General features: G+C 46.6%; 1 protein-coding gene across 2 annotated transcripts; it reads right to left on the reverse strand.

The window, feature by feature from the left end:
- Positions 1–4,291: 4,291 nt before the first annotated feature.
- MRPS17 (mitochondrial ribosomal protein S17) lies at positions 4,292–8,481 on the reverse strand. 2 transcript variants are annotated; one of them, XM_086374776.1, is made up of 3 exons: positions 8,440–8,481; positions 7,737–7,876; positions 4,292–4,718 (listed from the first exon to the last, which is right to left on the reverse strand). In XM_086374776.1, exons 2-3 carry the CDS (start codon positions 7,857–7,859, stop codon positions 4,449–4,451), a joined length of 393 nt encoding a protein of 130 aa, XP_086230902.1. In that variant the 5' UTR covers positions 7,860–7,876; positions 8,440–8,481; the 3' UTR covers positions 4,292–4,448. The 2 variants fall into 2 exon arrangements, with proteins under 2 accessions (XP_086230902.1, XP_086230901.1); XM_086374775.1 differs by having other exon boundaries at positions 8,387–8,470.
- Positions 8,482–21,385: the final 12,904 nt, after the last annotated feature.

The raw sequence follows: 21,385 nt of genomic DNA on the forward strand, positions 1-21,385 counted from the left end.
AGTGGGTCACAGCGCCGAGGTCCCGCGGCTGCGAGAAAGGAGCGGGAAACCGGAGAGGAACCGATTTTGAGACTTAAAGCGCCAGCGAAAGGAGTTCGCTGCGCAGCACAGGGTGCGCCAAAGGAACAAGGGCCAGGCTTGTACGTATGTGGAGAGATCCACAAGGAGAGTAATCCACACGGTTCCTAGAGGAATCCAGGGCCTGGGGGGCGAAGATGGGAGGCGGGCTTCTCACCATATACCTTGTTTTGGACTTCGCACCGTGTAAATATATTGACTTTCAAAAATAAATTACGCTTTAATCGAAGCATCCTGGGTGGAAGCATAATGACCTTCTTTTGTGGTCTCAGAACTCCGATGTTCCTGTTGATCTCAGCACCGGTGGCCGCGTCCTCGCCCGCAAGCAGTCCCAGTCGAGTGAGGCAGGGTGTGAAATGATGGAGTGTCAAGTGTCGAGAGGGAGAGAAGGGAACTGGGACGGGAAAGCATGTAACCTGCTCTGGTGCCTGGGAAGGGGAACATAGACCCTGGTGTGCTGGCAGGATAGCTCAGTCCCAAGGGAAGGAGGTGACCTGTGCAAGGAGGCAGGACAACTCCGCCTGGCCAAGGACACAACTTAAAGGCATGGTCCAGGATGGCACTGTATGAGGAAAATGGATCCTGCAGAAAGATAAGAGCCACAGGTATACTCATGCAACTGCAGCCAAGACAAGGTGGGCAGAGAGCGAGCTAGATGGCTCTTCTCTGGTGGTCCAGTGGCTAAGACTCCCAATGTAGGGGGCCCAGATTCCATCCCTGGTCAGGGGACTAGATTCCCACCTGCTGCACTGAAGATGCATGCAGCCAAATAAATATGTAAATATGTAAAGGAGGGGAGCTAGACAGAAAGCGGGGAGAAACTGGGAGGTGCTCCCCAGCCGCCAAGGGGAGCATTTGGAGGCCAGCTGGAGTCCCAAAAGAGGAAAGTGCCCTCAGGACTGGGTGGGGCTGGGAGATCTCTGCTACCTTCTGGTCCCTGCGTAGGAGTGATGGGGGCAATAACTGGGCTTGTGGGACTGGGGTTGGGAGGTGAAGGCAGGAGGAGGCTCTGACTGGGGCAATGTTCTAATATATTAAGGCAAGGAGCCACCAGGGACAGAAATGGGTCCTGTGGACAGAGAAGTGACCACACCAGGGAGAGGCAAAGGTGGGAAGGAGGCCCAGGCACTCAGGGACAGGAGGCTGGAGGCTGAGTTCTTCATTTGGCTTACACTTTATGAGAGTGTGGAGGATGCAGAGACCCAACAGGGAGGCTGGGGTGAGCTCTCCCCAGGGCGGAAAGGACACGTCCTGTCAGCACTGTGGGAGGCAGGGCCTCTTCAAGCCAGTGGTGTCCATGTGACTTTCTCACACCTTCCCCTGATTTCTCAGTGCTATTTCTGGAGACAACATCTTTCAAATCTATTTTCCTGACGTGTAAACTTGGTAGGCATGTCTTTGCTGACCTGGCTTTTGTGTTAGTGTTAGGTCCCTCTTTCTGCACCTTTCTTCCCACCATCATTTTGCTCTGAAGTTGCATTAACCCGATGCTTTCTCCTGAGGGGAGGGAGGTACTCTTATTTCACAGGTTAGGGTGTGGCTTAGGTTAAAATATCATGCGATCAATAGAGTGCATCTTCCTGGAGCAGAATTTTATGAGATTGTCAGGAAAAATATCTGTGTTAAGATAAAAATGACATGTGTGTACATGTAAACATTTAAAATATTTGAGTTTTTTGAGATAACTTGGACAGGTGTTCTGATCCCTCCGTGGTAACTGGTACCACAGAGCCCCACTTAGATAAAACACTGTGGCGCCTCCCTTCGGCTCACCCTCCCTGGTGCCAAGTCCTGGGAGCCTGGCACATCATCCACCCAATCTCTATTCACTTCCCTGCCCAACTTAGTTCAGGTCTCAGGACCAGGTCACTGCCTCCCTCTCATCTTTCTCATTCCTGACACTGATGCTGTTATTCTTTCTGACTCCTATTTACTCTTTAAAAATGTTTCATGGGACTTCCCTGGTGGTCCAGTAGCTAGGACTCTGCACTAGCAATGCAGGGGGCCCACGTTCGATCCCTCATCAGGGAACTAGATTCCCACATGCCCCAACTAAGAGTTCACAAGATCCAACTAAGGATCCCTCATGCTACAAGGAAGATGGAAGATCCCGAAAGCTGCAACTAAGACCTGGCAGTCAAATAAATAGATTTTTTTTAAAAGTTACATAACCTGGACTTCCCTGGTAGTCCAGTAGTTGACTCTCCACTTCCACTTCAGGGGGTGTGGGTTTGATTCCTGGTCAAGGAACCAAGACCCCACACGTCTGCATGCTGTGGGGGGGTATGCACCACCCCCAAATGCTAAATAACCCACTACCACTTATACTATAAAAGTGAAAATGTGAGTTCTCAGTCATGTCTGACTCTTTGCAACCCCATGGACTGTAGCCCACCAGGCTCCTCTGTCCATGGATTTCTTCAGGCAAGAATACTAGCGTGGGTTGCTATTCCCTTCTTCAGGGGATCTTCCCAACGTAAGGATCGAACTCGGGTCACCTGCAATCTGGGCAGATTCTTCACTGTCTGAGCCATGTCTAACTCCTGCCTACTTCTCTACCCAAAGTGCTCACCACTTCCAGAACCCCATGGTTACACTCTTCTCTCATCCTTTGAGGACTTTATACTCCCTTCCCCTGCCTGGAATGTTCTTTCCGCATGCCTCACACACATTGACTCTTCAAGACTCAATTCTAGCATTCTCTCACTTTTTCTGGAAAGTTACCTAACTTCTCCCACACCCATGTGCTTCTGTGTTTGCCATGAAGGCACCTGTGCATACCTGTCCAGGAGATTATAAGCCTGGGGCAGGGTGGGAGAGGGAGGGGGTTGGGGGAGGGCAGGGCCTGTGGTTATTACTGGAAGCCAGTGCTTGCACAATACACTTATTAGCTGAAGTTGAAATATGCTCCAAGTCCCTTGTGGGAGCCAGAACACTGAAATGTGTAGCTCAGTGTTTCATCAGGTCAAAATCTAAGTTATCATGGTTTATCAATGAATGGCAGTAAAACTCTGAAACTCTCCAACTTCAATGCTTGTGTGAAGGACTTCCCTGGCAGTCCAGTGGTTAAGACTCCATGCTCCGGGAATTTGGGGGAGAATGGATATGTGCATATGTATGGCTGAGTTCCTTCACTGTTCACCTGAAACTGTCACAACATGGTTAATCAGCTATACATCAATACAAAAGGAAAAGTTAAAAAAAAAAGACTCCAGGCTCCCGGGAATTAGGGGGAGAATGGATACGTGTATATGTACAGCTGAGTCCTTTCACGGTTCACCTGAAACTGTCACAACGTGGTTAACTGTTCATTTGTATAGCTGTATACACCAATACAAAAGGAAAGGTTTTAAAAAAAAGACTCTGAGCTCCCAGTGCAGCAGGCACGGGTTCAATCACTGGTCGGGGAAATAAGATCCCAGTGCTGCAAGATGCAGCTGAGGGAAAAAGAAAAAGATGCATGGATGAGAAATTCCTCTACTTCACCAATGTATGGATTTTAAGAACTCAGTCCTATTTAATCTACCCTAGGATACAGGATAAAAGAAAAATGATAGAATTTTAGTTTTACTTTCTACGTGCCAACATTCTAATTAATACAGACTTTAATCAGATAAAGTCTGACCCAAGCATATTGTTTCTGTGGTTAAATCAGAGAAAAACTTGAATTTTGAATATATATGATCAAAACTAAATATTCAGGAAATCAGTCCTGAATGTTCATTGGAAGGACTGATGCTGAAGCTGAAACTCCAATGCTTTGGCCACCTGATGCGAAGAACTGACTCACTGGAAAAGACCCTGAAGCTGGGAGGGATTGAAGGTGGGGGGAGAAGGGGACGACAGAGGATGAGACGGTTGGATGGCATCACTGACTCTATGGACATGAGTTGAGTGAGCTCTGGGAGTTGGTGATGGACAGGGAAGCCTGGTGTGCTGCAGTTCATGGGGTCGCAAAGAGTAGGAAACGACTGAGCAACTGAACTGAACTGAAATATTCACTTAATGTGGTCTTATCTGTTTATGATCTCAAAAGGTTTTCTTCTCCCAAAATAAAAGTTTTAAGATACATTCAAGATTCCTTTGAATGAGAAAAATATATATACCTTCTAAAACAGTGAGCCTACAGAACAGTGTAGTAGATTGCTAGGTATACTCTGTGCAACAGAAAAGTACGTCCACCAAGAAGAAAATCTGAAACATGACCATAAACTTTTATGAAAAATTATAACAAAGACTTTACTTCATTTACTTTTAGCGATTTCATAAATACCAGACGAGAAACTGGACGGTTTGTGAGGAAACTGAGAAAAATTTTTCCATAGAGTAAACTTAGAAATTCCCTTTTGGCTCTGTTTTCCGATCCTCCTTCACTGTGTTGTGGAGAGACTGAGTTCTTCCAGGTTTTTGGCTAGCGGGGTGGTCTCTAGATCAACTGGGCTCTCCAGGTAAGTGGTTCCTGCACAGCGCTTTCCAGTCACTGGATCTACGACTTGTCCAACTTTGAAAACGATCTCAGCCAGTTCGTGCTTCACATGCTTTGTTCTTGGGACAGGGAGCGCCTTGAGAAGCACAATATCCCCAACGGTGCACTGCTGGAGAGCATCGTGGGCAAAGTAGGTTTTTCGCTTATTAAAATACTGTTGAGAGAAGGAGGAAACACATCAGTACTTCCCACTGATGACCTGGCAAGGTAGTAGACAGTCTGAAAAAAGAATGTCCAGAAAACAAGCTGGGACTTGGGGAAAAGAAACAGGTAATATACTTATGGAATCCACCTTCCAAATCCACCCTGATGGCTGGGAAAGATTGAAGGCAAAAGGAGAAGAGGGCGGCAGATGAAGAGACGGTTAGACGGAAATAGCATCACTGACTCAATAGACTGAATTTGAGCAAACTTCGAGAGATAGTGGAGGACAGGGAAGACTGGTGGGCCGCAGTCCATGGGATCACAAAAAGTTGGACATGACTTAGCAAATGAACAACAATATATTTATGAAGGCTTCCAACGCAAAAATTAGCCACTTAGTTTCTGGAAAACAACAATGACTTTTCCAGAGCTGATCTTGTCCCAGGGTTCTCCAAGTCCACTGCCTGCAGTATCCTTGCTCTAAATTATCATCCTTTTCTACACTATTTAAACCTCCTGGGACTTCCCTGGTGATCCAGTGATTAAGAATCCACCTTCCAATGTAGGGGATGGGGGTTCATTCCCTGGTCAGGGAACTAGGATTCCACATAGTGCCTCAGGGCAACTATGCCTGAGCGCCACAACCACTGAGCTCCAGCGGTGCAACAAGAGAAGCTGGAGAGCCTCAACAAAGACCCAACATAAAAATAAATAAACTCTTCCTTCCTGGTAGAGTCTTCTCTCCAGCCAAAAAACATCCGAAGTTATCAACAGAACAAAACGTTATAATGTATGTAAAGCACTTAGCTCCATGCCTCCCTCAAAGTATTGCAAACAAGCCACAGATGAGAACCAGAACCATCTCTTCTCCAGACAACCCCGCCACAGCAGGTAGTTCCATTTAACAGATATGAAAAACAAGCTCAGGGAGGTTAAGTAAGGTGCACAGCTAGCAAACAATAGCCAGGGGACTTCCCTGGTGGTCCAGTAGTGAAGAATCCGCCTTCCAACGCAGAGGGCATGGGTTTGATTCCTGGTCGAGGAAACTAAGATCCCATATGCCATGGGGCAACTAAGCCCGCATGCCCCAACTCCAGAGCCGACCTGGTCTGGAGCCTGAGTGCCGCAACTACAGAGAAGCCCAGGTAATGCAACTATTAGTAAGACTCGATGTAGCCAAAAATAAATAAATAAACATTAAAAAATAACAAAAGACAGCCAGTACACACCAATGATTCTAACACCAATGACCATGCTGTCACTCTTCAGCTTGCTTCTGTGGTTTTATTTTTGTTTTTGCTTTGGGATCAAGCCATTTTACGGAGCAGCTTCAAGGCAGTCAAAGGGCTGGGAGGATGATGAGACTGGCTGTTCTTCTGGCTGGGATCTATCCAGCTTCACAAGACCCTGAAAAGGCCCCTGTATGTTTGATCCTAGATAACAAACAGCACTTGTGCCTACCAGGGTGCCTAACCTCGCATGCAGAAACACCCCTGGCCCTTGCCCCTCCCTCCCTAGCACATCTACGTAATTAAGGACTCTGTACCTTCCTGCCCGAAACCCACCTTTTCCACGCCATCCTCATTGTTCCATGGACTGTTTGGTCCTTTACCATTTCCATCCTAGACATTTGCAATAGCCTTCTCACCCATTTCCTTACCTCCTATCTCCTTTTCTCATAGGCTGAAATCAAAACTATGACACAGGAGACTCTTCCCACTCCGATTCCAATCATTCTCGCGTTCATTCAAAGCCAAGGCCTACTTAGTGCCAAGCTCTGAGCTCAACCTCGCCAAAGCACTGGCTGCTCCAATACAGTGTCATGCCTTTTCATGTGTAAGAAATTAATAAACAGAAACTTCAATTAAACAGAGTCAAGGGACTTCCCTGGTGATCTTGAGGTTAAGAATCCACCTGCCAGGGCAGGGGAGATGGGCTCAATCCCTGGTTGTGGAACTAAGATTTCACATGCCTCAGGGCAGCTAAGCCGGTGCATCACAACTAATGAGCCCACGTACAGCAATGAAGACCCAGCACGGTCAAAAATAAATAAGTTACTAAAACACAAAAACAAAAAACTCAGAATTGGGAGACCAGAAGGGGAAGCTCTCATACCCTGTCATGAGAGCTCAACAGGAAGAAAGATCTCCTTCTCTTCTTTCCCAGCAACAATTCAGCCAACAAAACGCCACAGACTCTTTGTTTACTGTCCCCTCTGTAAAAGCACGCTCCTCTCTGGTCACCTCCGCTTTTGTGGGAGACCGACACGTGGCTTATCATGGTTGCAGACCCCGATCTGCAATTCTCTGCTGATCCCAAGTAAATCTGTTTTTGCTGTATAAGTAACTGGCAGTGTATTTGTTTTAGGTGAATACATGGCTAAAGGAACTTCCACAAACTATTCACCATGGCTGGAATGACTTCCCTCACTCCTCCTGCCCCCAACCTGGTCTTCTGGATAAAATCTTTTTTTTGGCTGCACTGCATGGCATGTAGGGTCCTAATTCCTGATCGAACCCCTATCGGGAAGGCAGAGACTTGACACTGGACCTCCGAAGAAGTTCCTGGATAAAGTCCTTTTGGAGATTCAGCTTGATCTTATATAATCAAGAATGCTCTTGGGACTTCCCTGGTGGTCTAGTGGTGAGGACTCTGTGCTTCCAATGCAGGGGGCATGTGTTCAGTCCCTAGTTGGGGAATGAAGTCCCCACACGTGGCCTGGAATGGCCGGAAAAAAAAATGCTCCCCTTTAACAACCAGGGAAGGAAGAATGAGTCTTACCTTCTGCAGTACTCTACACATAGAATGTCTATAACAGTGTCATCAGATTGAATTGAAATGAACTCTGTGCAGTCTCTAAAATGCGAGGTGAACCAGGAATCATGCGTTGTGTTACATCCACCAACCAGCGCAACGCCTGATGTGCAGCACTGGCTCAGCCCATCTTCCCTGACGGTGTGTTTCTGCTCAGAACCCTGAACATGTTGGTGATTCATCAATGCCATCTGCAAACAGCGATGTTCCTTACCTTTAATAAATAGGGATCCAGAACAAGTCTGGTCACTCTCACTTTAGCAGTTTTTTGCATTGCTGTCCCAATCACCTTACCCACGATCCATTTGGCATGGACGGATGAACGAACTACGGACATGATGTGGCTTTGGTCACCTGAAAATAAATTCCAAAGTTTAGCCTGACGATTGTGACTCACCAAAAGAATTTTGTCACTAGAACCGCCCAAGTGCAGAAACAGCTTTGTTGGCCTTCTGGAATCACCACTTTATAGAGGTGTTTACACGTTTCACTATTGTAATTTTAACCTCAAGCCTCAGTGTTCCCTTCTACCAAATGGGAATAACAACTGGGCTTACTCACAGAAGTGCTTCGAGGATTTAACCCGTAAGGCGCTCAACAGCGCGAATAAACGCTGGCCTTCCCTTGCGTCCCTATTTCTTTCCATCCCGCTGGGCTGCCTCTCCCTAAAGGCTCAGAGCCCGGCTACTTGGGGCGTGCGAGGCTGAGGCGAGGCGGCCCGGGAGTCCACCCCACCGGAGACCTTGACTTGGCATTCCTTTCGAGATCAATTAATACTGAGTTCATGTCGCCCAGCCTGGGGAAGGTTTGGGGGGTGATTGCTCCCTTCGTCCCTGAAACCCGAGGTCATGTAACTCGACTCGCCTCGCCTTGAGGGCTCCCACGCTGCGGCGCTCCGGGACTGGCAAACAACCCACCTCAGAACTCCAGAGTTTTCGGCGTACGCCCGGCAGAGGGCCGACCGGAGCGTGATGGCGTCACGTCGTACGCAGGTCGCTCCGCCCCAGGCCGCCCACTCATTGGCTCCGAGTCCTCTCAGTCGTGGGCGGGGTTAAAGACAGGGCTCCACCCACTCCCCCTTAATCGCAGCCGCGGGCTGTAGCTCTGCTGAACACTTTAATCTCTGCTTTCTGCACCCGTACCTAGTTCGATGCGTTGGGGAGTTGGCCTTTACCTATTCCACTTAGTTTCTCTCTGCTTTTGTTGAGCTCCCAGACATTGGACAAGGCCTTCCAAATAAAAGGAGCTTCATTCATCAAACACTGAAACATTGGAGGCTGCCAAACGCTGAGACTGAAATGCTTAAGCATTTCCACCCCCAGTAGTTGCATTTAAGATAAACTTCTGTAGATCTTTATGTCTGGTATGATTTTAGGTGTTAATTCTCAATATTGTGAGATGGAGAGAAGACTGATGTGGGTACATATATATGTGTGCCAGTTAGGAAGATCTTAGATGGGCCATGAGCAGGCTGCTGCTGATGCCTTCTCAGATAGAAGAAAGTCTGGGAATATACGAGGCTCTTGTTAGGAAATTGCTAGACTAGGGGAGACCTAATGGATGTAAAAACAACAACAGCAACAGCGATCGTATCCTTAGATTGAAGTGTGTTTTCAGATAAAGAATTAAGGGCAAGGGCACACTTAGTGATGAGGATAGTGTAAGATGTTTGAAATTTCAGAAATGGAAGCTGATTTTCTATAGAAGTGGTAATTATTTTATATGCAGCATTGCAGGAGGATTCTTTACCCACTGAACCATCAGGGAAACCCTATAACTTTATGTACATTATTTCATATAAACAAAAACTTTCCCAAGATAATATATTTCCCTCTAGCTATGAACTTAAATCCCTTTCTTTTACAAGCAAGCTTAAAACCTCTCTTGCTAACAACACCAATAACATACCCAAAGTGATTTTTTAAAATGTAAATCAAATCATTTCACATCAAAGGTAGTAAACATGTGTTGATTTTTTTCCAACCATCGTTGGGAGGAAAACTTTCCCTCTAATAATTTAAGTTTGTGTTGGTGGGGGACTGTGAATGAACTGCCAATAGCTCACCAGGCAAAAAGACAAGGTTTATTCACAAATGCACTCAAGAGCAGATGAAGAGACTCTTGAAAAACTAGATGTAGGGGATATATACCAAAACTAGAAGCAGGAGATTGACATCAGGAGGAGAAGGGGGCGACAGAGGAAGAGATGGTTGGATGGCATCACCAATTCAATGGACATGAGTTTGAGCAAGCAAACTCTGGGAGGCAGTGAAAGACACAAAGTTTGGCATGCTGCAGTCCATGGGGTCGCAAAGAGTTGGACACAGCTTAGCCACTGAACAACATATACTAACTTAACAGGGGAAAGGAAGGAGGGAGAAAGGGCCTCTGGGAAAACAAATGGACTTTTACACAAGGCAAATGGGCTTTTATGAGAACCACAGAAAGTTCAACACTTTGTGATAGTATTTGTTTATGCAATTTCTCATTCTGGTGTCAGTGGTTGGTTGATCTCCTTTCTAGCTGGAATCTCCCCTGAGAGGGAATTAACAACAGCTTGAAATCTTCCCTGGTGGCTCAGACGGTAAAGCGGCTGCCTACAATATGGGAGACCCGGGTTCAATCCCTGGGTCAGGAAGATCTCCTGGAGAAGGAAATGGCAACCCACTCCAGTATTCTTGCCTGGAAAATCCCATGGACAGAGGAGCCTGGTGGACTATACAGTCCATGGGGTTGCAAAGAGTCAGACACGACTGAGTGATTTCACTTTCACTTTCACTCTGAGAAAGCTCTGCCTGTAGTCAGATAAGGAACACTCTGAAAAGGTTTTTTGTTTTTTATTTCCCTGCATCTGCAGTATCTTCAATGTCCTCAGTTTAAGAGAATCTTTGTGCCATTTTGGTGGATTTGGTACGGTGCCATCACCCCTTAGTGTCCTGTCTTCTGGGGTGAGAGCACGTCGTGAATTCCTGTATCTATCTGCACCTGTTAGGATTCACAAGTGGCTCGTAGCGTATAGTTAAAATATGGCCCATTGTGGTGACCTGACAAACAAGGGATGAAGTCACAGTGGCCACATTGCCCTGCTGGGCATCCTGTTTTTTCCTTAAGGAGATACCCTGTTTTTCCCTGCTGGTGCCAGTTTCTTAAGACTACGTAACCACCCAACCATGAGACCCTGTTCACTACATGAGCACAAGACCCCAGCTGTGGGCTAAAGATAAACTGAGGCCCCCTTCCTGCAGGGCACAATTTCCCATCATAGGGTATAAGAAGGGTTGGCTGTAAAGGGAGGGTACTGGTTTCTCTCTAAAGCCAGTTTCTTTCTTCCTATAATAAATCTTCCTCTGCCTGAATGCCCAGCTTGCTATCTTTTTCTCCATGCTCGCCTTACATTTCTGGTGCCAAAACCTGGGAGGGAAGACCCACCACGGCTAGGTTGGTTCCCCTCCTGAGCCCACCTTTGTGGTTCCCTCCCTTGGACCTCCCAGAGAAACTGGGATGAGCCCCCAAGATGGGACTCTCCACTTACCTTGCTGGACTGACATCCACACACCGGCTCTCATTTCATCGCCTGCAGGGGTGAGTGAATTCCTGCTCTCTTAGATCCTCTGTCTCTCGTCTGGTTTTTGAAGCCCTAGTGCTAGGCAGGGGAGAAGACAATGGCACCCCACTCCAGTACTCTTGCCTGGAAAACCCCATGGACGAAGGAGCCTGGTAGGCTGCAGTCCATGGGTTCGCTGAGCGTCAGAAACAACTGAGCGACGAAAACAACTGAGTGACTTCACATTCACTTTTCACTTTCATGCATTGGAGAAGGAAATGGCAACCCACTCCAGTGTTCTTGCCTGGAGAATCCCAGGGACACGGGGGAGCCTGGTGGGCTGCTGTCTATGGGGTTGCACAGAGTCAGACACAACTGAAGTGAAGTCAGACACAACTTAGCAGCAGCAGCGCTAGGCAGAGGATCCCACGGCCCTTGGGCCCTGGTCTCACTTTGAAATAGGGGACACCCATTTCATGAGAGACCCTGTCGTTGTCTGAGAAGGCCGTGAGAACGGGGATGCCTTTTCTTTCGGACCTTTCTCCTCCTTTTTTTCACTTGCCCTTGTTTGCCCTACCTCCCTATTCGACTATAATGGGAAATTCTCAGTCCAAACCTACCCCTTTTAGCCTGCCTTCTCCAAAACCTAAAAACCCTTGGGTTTTCAAGGAGAAAGAAGGCCAAAGCGATTCACTTATTACTCTCACACTGTGTGGCGACTGGATAATAGGGCCCAGTGGCCAGAAAACAGAACTCTCGATTACATTACTTTAGGGGACCTCGATAACGTCTGCGGCGGCAATGGCAAGTGGTCAGAGATCCCTTATGTTCAGGCTTTCTTTGTTCTCCACTCTTGGCCCTCTCTCTGTACTTCCTCTTCTACTTCTCAAATACTTTTAGCCCATTCTGGGCCACATCCCCCCAATACTACATCTCCTGATCCCTGTTTGGATTTTTCCTCTTCTTTTGACCCTTCTGACCATAGTGCACCTCCAATCGCCTCTAATCCTATCATAGCAGACCCGGTCCCCCAACCTCCACCTTACATTCCCCTGGCTCCTCTCCCCTCTCAGGTGCAGGCCGCCACTGCTTCCGACCCTCCCCCCAGGCCTATTTCGGAAAGGGGCTCTTGGGCTTCGGCTCCACCCGCTACTACCAGTGACTCAAGTCCCTATCCCGACCTCCCTAAATCCCCTCCTTTTACCCAGCTGCGAACGGCCTTAAAGAGACAGGACCCTGAATCCCTTCCCACTCCCTTCCTTCCCTTATTAGAGGTGGGTGGTACAGAAGGCGTTGTTTGGGTGCACATCCCATTCTCCCTCTCTGATTTATCTCAAATCGAAAAACGTCTTGGCTCTTTTTCCTCTGACCCTGACACTTATTTCAGTTCAGTCGCTCAGTCGTGTCCGACTCTTTGCGACCCCATGAATTGCAGCACGCCAGGCCTCCCTGTCTATCACCAACTCCCAGAGTTCACCCAAACTCATGTCCATCTACCTCACCCAGTCTTATGACTTGACCTGGCATGATATTTACATTATACTCTCCTCTACCACGGAGAAGGCAATGGCACCCCACTCCAGTACTCTTGCCTGGAAAATTCCATGGATGGAGGAGCCTGGTAGGCTGCAGTCCATGGGGTCGCTAAGAGACTGAGCGACTTCACTTTCACTTTTCACTTTCATGCACTGGAGAAGGAAATGGCAACCCACTCCAGTGTTCTTGCCTGGAGAATCCCAGGATGGGGGAGCCTGGTGGGCTGCCGTCTATGGGGTCCCACAGAGTTGAACACAACTGAAGTGACTTAGCAGTAGCAGCTCCTCTACCAAAAGCAGAGACGTTACTTTGCCAACAAAGGTCCGTCTAGTCAAGGCTATGGTTTTTCCAGTGGTCATGTATGGATGTGAGAGTTGGACTGTGAAGAAAGCTGAGCGCCGAAGAATTGATGCTTTTAAGCTGTGGTGTTGGAGAAGACTCTTGAGAGTCCCTTGGACTGCAAGGAGATCCAACCAGTCCATTCTAAAGATCAGTCCTGGGTGTTCTTTGGAAGGACTGATGCTAAACCTGAAATTCCAATACTTTGGCCACCTGATGCGAAGAGTTGACTCACTGGAAAAGACTCTGATGCTGGGAGGGATTGGGGGCAGGAGGAAAGGGGACAACAGAGGATGGGATGGCTGGATGGCTTCACCGACTCCATGGACATGAGTTTGAGTAAACTCCGGGAGTTGGTGATGGGCAGGGAGGCCTGGCATGCTGCGATTCATGGGGTCTCAGAGTTAGACATGACTGAGTGACTGAACTGAACTGAACCCTCCTCCCAGAAGAAAAAGAACAAGTCTGGCAAGCCAGTCAGGCTCCTGCCAATGAAATACGTCAAATTGATGACACTAAGCTTGTAGGCTCAGCTGCCAATCCCAGGGACGACCCTAATTGTGACTACCAGGCAGGGAGTCCTGAGCGAACAGCTCGTAATCACATGGTGACTTGCCTTATTGCAGGCCTCCAAGAAACAGGACATAAAGCTGTTAACTTTGATAAACTCAAAGAAATAACTCAAAGACCAGATGAAAATCCAGCACAATTTCTGGCTAGATTAACAGAAGCCCTACAAAAATATACAAAATTAGATCCAACTTCAATAGAAGGTATTATTGTCCTTAATACCCATTTTATTTCCCAATAGTCCTCAGACATTCAAAAGAAGCTAAAAAAGGCAGAGGAAGGCCCTCAAACCTCTCAACGAGATCTTTTAAACTTGGCTTTAAAATTTTTCAATAACCAGGAAGAACAGGCAAAACCAGAAAAGGCCCAGAGAGATCATGCTAAATATCATTTCTTAGCCACTGCCCTACATGACTCCAAACCTCAATCCTCTGACAGAGAAAATAAATCATCTAGGCCCTGTTACAAGTTCAGTAAAGAAGGGCACTGGGCCGGCTCATGCCTAAAACCCAAGCCCCCTCCCGGTCCATGTAGTAATTGTGGCATAAAGGAACATTGGAAGGTAGACTGCCCTAACCTCCCTCTAGGGATCCGGACATTTCCTCCCAGTCCTGAGCAGGAGTCTCGGACCCATCTGTGCCCAGACTCCTTGGACTCACCTCTGGAGACTGAAGGTGCCCAGGGCCCCAGGCCCCAAGCTCTATCCTCCAATACATAGATGCTCTTCTTCTCCTTTGTAGCCCCTCACTCATACACTCTCAGCGACATACCATACAACGCCTCGACTTCCTAGCTGATTGGGGGCTATCGAGTATCTCCTATTAAGGCTCAACTTTCCCTTCCTGAGGTCACCTATTTTGGAGCTCTCCTGACATCAGCAAAGAGACATATAACTACTGATAGAAAGTCGCTTATATCTGTCCTACCACTTCCTACATCAAAAACAGAAATTCTGTCCTTTTTGGGCGTGGCTGGGTATCTACGCCTCTGGATCCCCAATTTTGCCCTCCTAGCATAACCTCTATACCCAGCTACTGGGGGTGGGGGGGAGGGGCGGCGCGATCTTTTGGAGCCTCTTGAGCCGAATACTTTTAAGTCAAATGTCTGTTCGGGCTTTAATGCTCTAAAACAAGCTATTCTCTTGGCCTCAGCTTTAACACTGCCTGATCTTTCTCGCCCTTTTATACTCTACACACTGAAAGACATAAAACTGTCCTAAGAGTCTTAGGACAGATGCAGGGCCCTTACTTTGTCCTCATTGCTTCTCTGTCAAAACAACTGGATACCACTATATAGGGATGGCCAGCCTGCCTGCGTGTTCTGCCTGCAGCTACACTTCTCGCTCAAGAAAGCAAAAAACTTACTTTTGGGACACCCATGGTCATTTGCTCAACACATGACCTTAAGGACTTACTCTCACACAAGGCCATGGCTCTTCTATCACCTTCTCGTATCCAACTAATTCACGTCACCCTCCTAGAATCTCCCGAGTTCTCTTTTGAACGCTGCCCTACTCTTAACCCCGCCACCCTCATCCCTAATTCTTCTGAGCCTCCAATTCACACTTGCAATGAGATGTCAGTCGTGTCCGACTCTGTGCGACCCCATAGACGGCAGCCTACTAGGCTCCCCTGTCCCTGGGATTCACCAGGCAAGAATACTGGAGTGGGTTGCCATTTCCTTCTCCAATCCATCAAAGTGAAAAGTGAAAGTGAAGTCGCTAAGTCCTGTCCGACTCTTAGCGACCCCATGGACTGCAGCCCACCAGGCTCCTCTGTCCATGGGATTTTCCAGGCAAGAGTACTGGAGTGGGGTGCCATTGCCTTCTTCGAATGAGACATTAGAAGACTTGATACCTTACTTCTCCCATATCTCCTCAGCCCCTTTAAATAACCCTGATCTTACTTGCTATATCTCTATTGCTCCTAAACAACCAAACCCTCCTATCCCACTAATCCACAACCGACCCAAAGAAGCAATTCAATTCATTCCCTTGTTGATAAGCTTAGGAATAGCAGCAGGGATTGGAACAGGAACTGCAGGGCTCATGACCTCTTTAAACTACTATCAGTCTCTCTAAGGATCTCACTGAAAGCCTAGAAGAAGTAGCGGCCAGCCTTATCAGTCTCCAGGGCCATCTAGATTCCCTGGCAGCTGTGGTCCTTCAAAACAGAAGAGGGTTAGATCTTCTCACAGCAGAAAAAGGAGGCCTATGTTTTTTTCTAGACTAAGCCTGCTGTTTCTACGCCAATAAATCGGGTATTGTAAAGGAGGCAGCAAGGAATCTGAAAAATAGGGCCTTAAGAATATGTCAACATCTCAGTAATTCATGGGAAAACTGGTTAAGCAGTTGGGATTGGATGCCATGGGTTCTACTTTTACTGGGCCCCCTTCTCATATTAACTCTCATTCTGACTTTCGGCCCCTGTTTAATGAGGTTTTTGTGTTTTTTTTTTTTTCAAAGCTTCTCCAGGATTGCCTACGAGCCCTCACCAACCAGACTGTTCATGAACTATTTCTGCTGCTGCTGCTGCTGCTAAGTCACTTCTGTCGTGTCCGACTCTGTGTGACCCCATAGACAGCAGCCCATCAGGCTCCACTATCCCTGGGATTCTCCAGGCAAGAATACTGGAGTGGGTTGCCATTTCCTTCTCCAATGCATGAAAGTGGAAAGTGAAAGTGAAGTCGCTCAGTCGGGTCCGACTCTTAGCGACCCCATGGACTGCAGCCTACCAGTCTCCTCCATCCATGGGAGTTTCCAGGCAAGAGTACTGGAGTGGGTTGCCAATGCCTTCTCCAATGAACTATTTCTAACTCTCTCCAATTATCAAAACCTTCAAGCCCACTCAGACTTCCCTTAACCCACATTCCAGCCTTTTCTAATCTTACCCCATGATGTTGCCCCAAACCAGCGCAAAGCAGATACAGAAGACTGACTTTGGCCCATTAGTTCAGTTCAGTTCAGTCACTAGTCGTGTCCGACTCCTTGCGACCCCAGGAATTGCAGCACGCCAGGCCTCCCTGTCCATCACCAACTCCAAGAGTTCACTCAAACTCATGTCCATCGAGTCAGTGATGCATCCAGCCATCTCATCCTCTGTTGTCCCCTTTCCTCCTGCCCCCAATCCCTCCCAGCATCAGAGTCTTTTCCAATGAGTCAACTCTTCGCATCAGGTGGCCAAAGTATTGGAGTTTCAGCTTTAGCATCAGTCCATCCAAAGAACACCCAGGACTGATCTCCTTTAGAATGGACTGGTTGGATCTCCTTGCAGTCCAAGGGACTCTCAAGAGTCTTCTCCAAAACCACAGTTCAAAAGCATCAATTCTTCGGCACTCAGCTTTCTCCACAGTCCAACTCTTGCATCCATACATGACCACTGGAAAAACCATAGCCTTGACTAGACGGACCTTTGTTGGCAAAGTAATGTCTCTGCTTTTCAATATGCCATCTAGGTTGGTCATAACTTTCCTTCCAAGGAGTAAGCATCTTTTAATTTCATGGCTGCAGTCACCATCTACAGTGATTTTGGAGCCCAAAAAGATAAAGTTTGCCACTGTTTCCACTGTTTCCCCATCTATTTGCCATGAAGAGATGGGACCAGATGCCATGATCTTAGCTTTCTGAATGTTGAGCTTTAAGTCAACGTTTTCACTCTCCTCTTTCACTTTCACTAGAGGCTTTTTAGTTCCTCTTCACTTTCTGCCATAAGGGTGGTGTCATGTGCATATCTGAGGTTATTGATATTTCTCCCAACAATCTTGATTCCAGCTTGTGTTCCTTCAAGCCCAGCATTTCTCATGATGTACTCTGCATATAAGTTAAATAAACAGGATGACAATATACAGCCTTGACGTACTCCTTTTCCTATTTGGAACCAGTCTGTTGTTCCATATCCAGTTCTAACTGTTGCTTCCTGACCTGCATATAGGTTTCTCAAGAGGCAGGTCAGGTGGTCTGGTATTCCCATCTCTTTCAGAATTTTCCACAGTTGATTGTGATCCACACAGTCAAAGGCTTTGGCATAGTCAATAAAGCAGAAATAGATGTTTTTCTGGAACTCTCTTGCTTTTTCCATGATCCAGCGGATGTTGGCAATTTGATCTCTGGTTCCTCTGCCTTTTCTAAAACCAGCTTGAACATCTGGAAGTTCACGGTTCATGTATTGCTGAAGCCTGGCTTGGAGAATTTTGAACATTACTTTACTAGCATGTGAAATGAATCAATTGTGCGGTAGTTTGGGCATTCTTTGGCATTGTCTTTCTTTGGGATTGGAATGAAAACTGACCTTTTCCAGTCCTGTGGCCACTGCTGAGTTTTCCAAATTTGCTGGCATATTGAGTGCAGCACTTTCACAGCACCATCTTTCAGGATTTGAAAGAGCTCAACTGGAATTTCATCACCTGCACTTTGTTCATAGTGATGCTTTCTAATGCCCACTTGACTTCACATTCCAGGATGTCTGGCTCTAGGTGAGTGATCACACTATCGTTATTATCTTGGTCGTGAAGATCTTCTTTCGTACAGAAAGAATACATCTTCTGTGTATTCTTGCCACCTCTTCTTAATATCTTCTGCTACTGTTAGGTCCATACCATTTCTGTCCTTTATTGAGCCGGTCTTTGCATGAAATGTTCCCTTGATATCTCTAATTTTCTTGAAGGGACTTCGGCCCATATCCTATATCAAAAAGGCTGGAATGTTAGGGTTCACAAGGGGCTCATAGCGTATAGTTAAAATATGGCCCATCGTGGTGACCTGACAAACAAGCGATGAAGTCACAGTGGCCACATTGCCCTGGTGGGCATCCCGTTTTTTCCTTAAGGTGATACCCTGTTTTTCCCTGCTGGTGCCAGTTTCTCAAGACTACGTGACCACCTGACCATGAGACCCCTTCGACTACATGACCATCTGACCATGAGATCCCTTCACTACATGACCACAAGACCCCAGCTGCGGGCTAAAGATAAACTGAGGCCCCTTCCCTGCGGGGCACAATTTCCCATTGATAGGGTATAAGAAGGGTTGGCTGTAAAGGGAGGGCACTGGTTTCTCTCTAAAGCCAGTCACTTTCCTTCTTTCTTCCTATAATAAATCTTTCTCTGCCTGAATGCCTGGCTCACTCTCTTTTTCTCTGCTCGCCTTACAGCACTCTCGGTGGGTCTGCCAATCAATATGCTCTGTCTTCATTTAGCACAAGGCCCAAGCTGGACTAATCAGATTACCTTCCAGGAATATGAATCTTGAGTGCTCTGATGGGAGAATGGGAGGTGACTGGGGATAATGGATCCTGGTGGAGGTGTTCTGAAGAGTCAATTCTGCTGCTTGCACCAACAGAAAATTAACCTATAAAGAAGTTGGCACTAGGAAAATTAAAAACAACATGCAATCATTCATGGGGTAACACACAAATTAGATGCTTTTTCGAAAAGACTAAAAGGTACCCATATTTGATAAACATCTTTCTCAGCCATCAGCCCCCAACCCAACATTCATTCTCATATTCAATCTTCCTCTCTCTTCCTTCTGCTATTCCCCAACCCATTCTTCTCGTCTATTTCTCTTCATGGTCACTGTTATGTTTGTATCCTTCCAGGATTCTTATTTTGGATCCTGACCCCCATGGTGAAGATATTAGGAGATGGGGCTTTGAGGAAGTGATTAGGTTTTGCCCTCATGAATGGGATTCAATCTCTTTTATAAAAGGACTCCAAGAAAACTTCTTTCTACTGTGTGAGGGCACCAGGAAATGGGTCCCTACTAACACAGATCTTTTGGCACCTTGATCTTGGATTTCCCAGCCTCCAGAATTGTATGCAATTAATTTCTGCTTTTATAAATCACTCAGTCTATGGTCCCAGGCAGCACTGCTGCTGCTGCTGCTAAGTCGCTTCAGTTGTGTCCAACTCTGTGTGACCCCATAGACGGCAGCCCACCAGGCTTCCCCATCCCTGGGATTCTCCAGGCAAGAACACTGGAGTGGGTTGCCATTTCCTTCTCCAATGCATGAAAGTGAAAAGTGAAAGTGAAGTCGCTCAGTGGTAAATAACCCACCTGCCAATGCAGGTGACAAAAGAGACACGGTTTGATCCCTGGGTCAGGAAGATCCCTTGGAAAAGGGCATGGCAACCCACTCCAGTAGTCTCGCCTGAAGAATCCCATGGACAGAGGAGGCTGGTAGGCTACAGTCCATGGGGCCACAAGGAGTCGGACACTTAGCAGTCTATGGTATTTTGTATATGTTGTTGATGTTGTTTAGTTGCTAAGTTGTATCCCGCTCTTTGCGACCCCATGGACTGTAGACCACCAGGCTCCTCTGTACATGGGATTTCCCAGGCAAGAATACTGGAGTGGCTTGCCATTTCCTTCTCCAGGTTATCTTCCCAGATCAGGGATCAAACCCGTGTCTCCTGTGTTGGCAGGCAGATTCTTTACCACTGAACCACCAGGGAAGCCTCATTTTGTATATATAAAGCGATGGAATTTGTATTTACACATACATACATCTGTAATGTAATATATATATATATATAGTATTTTGTGTATATATATATGACATTTCTTTTTCCATTCATCAGATACTACTAAGGTTGTTTCCCTTTTTAAAAATTTTTATGATTTTTTAAAATATTATTTAGCATTGCTGGGTCTTAGCTGTGGCATGTGAACTCTTTAGTTGTAGCATATGGGATCTAGTTCCCTGACCAGGGATGGAACCCAGGTCCCCTGGATTAGGAGCTCAGAGTCTTAACCACTGAACTGTCAGGGAAGTCTGCCGAGGTCCAGCCCCGGCTGCTCCAGGGTATTCGAAGGAGAGACGGCTTCAGCGACTATTTATTTATTTATTCATCAAAGATATAAAGAGTAATAGAATGAGGATAGCTCAGTAGGAAAATTCAGTGGAGAAAAGAAGCTGAGTAGCTTGGTTTATGCGGAAAATCAATATAACCCGTGACACCAGGTTAGCTCTGACCACGGAGGCCGCAGGCGCCCTCTCGAATAGCGGAAGGTGCCCCACCTTAGACACCTTCTCAAGTGGGTCTTAGAAGCCCAGGCAAATAAATGGTCACAGAGGATATCCGCGCTCCAGATGGAGACTCAGCTGGAAATTAAAGGGAAGAATGACATGGGCAGACCAAGCTTTGGTGAGCAAGGCCCGTAGCTTTATTTTCAACCGGGGCTTATATACCCTAAGTTACACATAGAGGATAATAGGGGATGCAAAGTCAGCAGTCTTTGATCCTTATCAAAAACAGGGTTTCTTTCCTGCAAATTTATCGTATACAAATGGTTTAGGTGATTTACATCATCTTCTGCCCAGAAGGCCTATTAACATTTTATGACTCTTGACAAAGACTTATCAACAAAGACTTATTTCCTCTAAGAGTAATTATTTTAAGGTTTGGCACCATCTTCCGAAGATAAAATTGCATTCCTATAGGGCGGATGTGTAATGGGTTTACAACAAAGGAAAGAATTTATTACCTTAAGGGTCTAAAGTTACTAACACCAAGGCCACTACTTATTTTTTCTACATACCAACTATATTAATTAATACACATTCAAGGATACAATTCAGGGGATGTGAAAACTTGGCAACAAGCATTGGCTCATCAATGAAATCTTTTACTAGTTTTATTCTGACAATTTCTAACTCTCTGAGAGGTTCTAAGCTATTTGAATATCTTAAGCTTCCCGTGCCTCTCGAGGCTGGGAGACTGTAAACAATCGTATGCATAGCTGTGGGAGTCCGGGTAAACTTGTTAGGCGAGTTAGAGAGCCATCTGAGGGGTCTGGATTTAAACACTCCTAATTGCCCAGGAACTTTACTAATTGGAGCTGTAAGTTAACTCTTTGACAGAGAGAGCGAGATGGT

This window comes from Bos grunniens, chromosome 25 (assembly GCF_055505025.1).
Source record: "Bos grunniens cultivar Pamir isolate PY7600 chromosome 25, Bosgru_T2T1.0, whole genome shotgun sequence".
In the NCBI taxonomy this organism is placed as follows: domain Eukaryota; kingdom Metazoa; phylum Chordata; class Mammalia; order Artiodactyla; family Bovidae; genus Bos; species Bos grunniens.

Bases quoted from the DNA above. Each gene is read 5' to 3' on its own strand.
- MRPS17 (XM_086374776.1), bottom strand. From the start codon at position 7,859: ATGTCCGTAGTTCGTTCATCCGTCCATGCCAAATGGATCGTGGGTAAG. The intron at 4,719-7,736 runs GTAAGGAACATC...TTCTCTCAACAG, and splicing joins TGGATCCCTATTTATTAAAG to TATTTTAATAAGCGAAAAAC.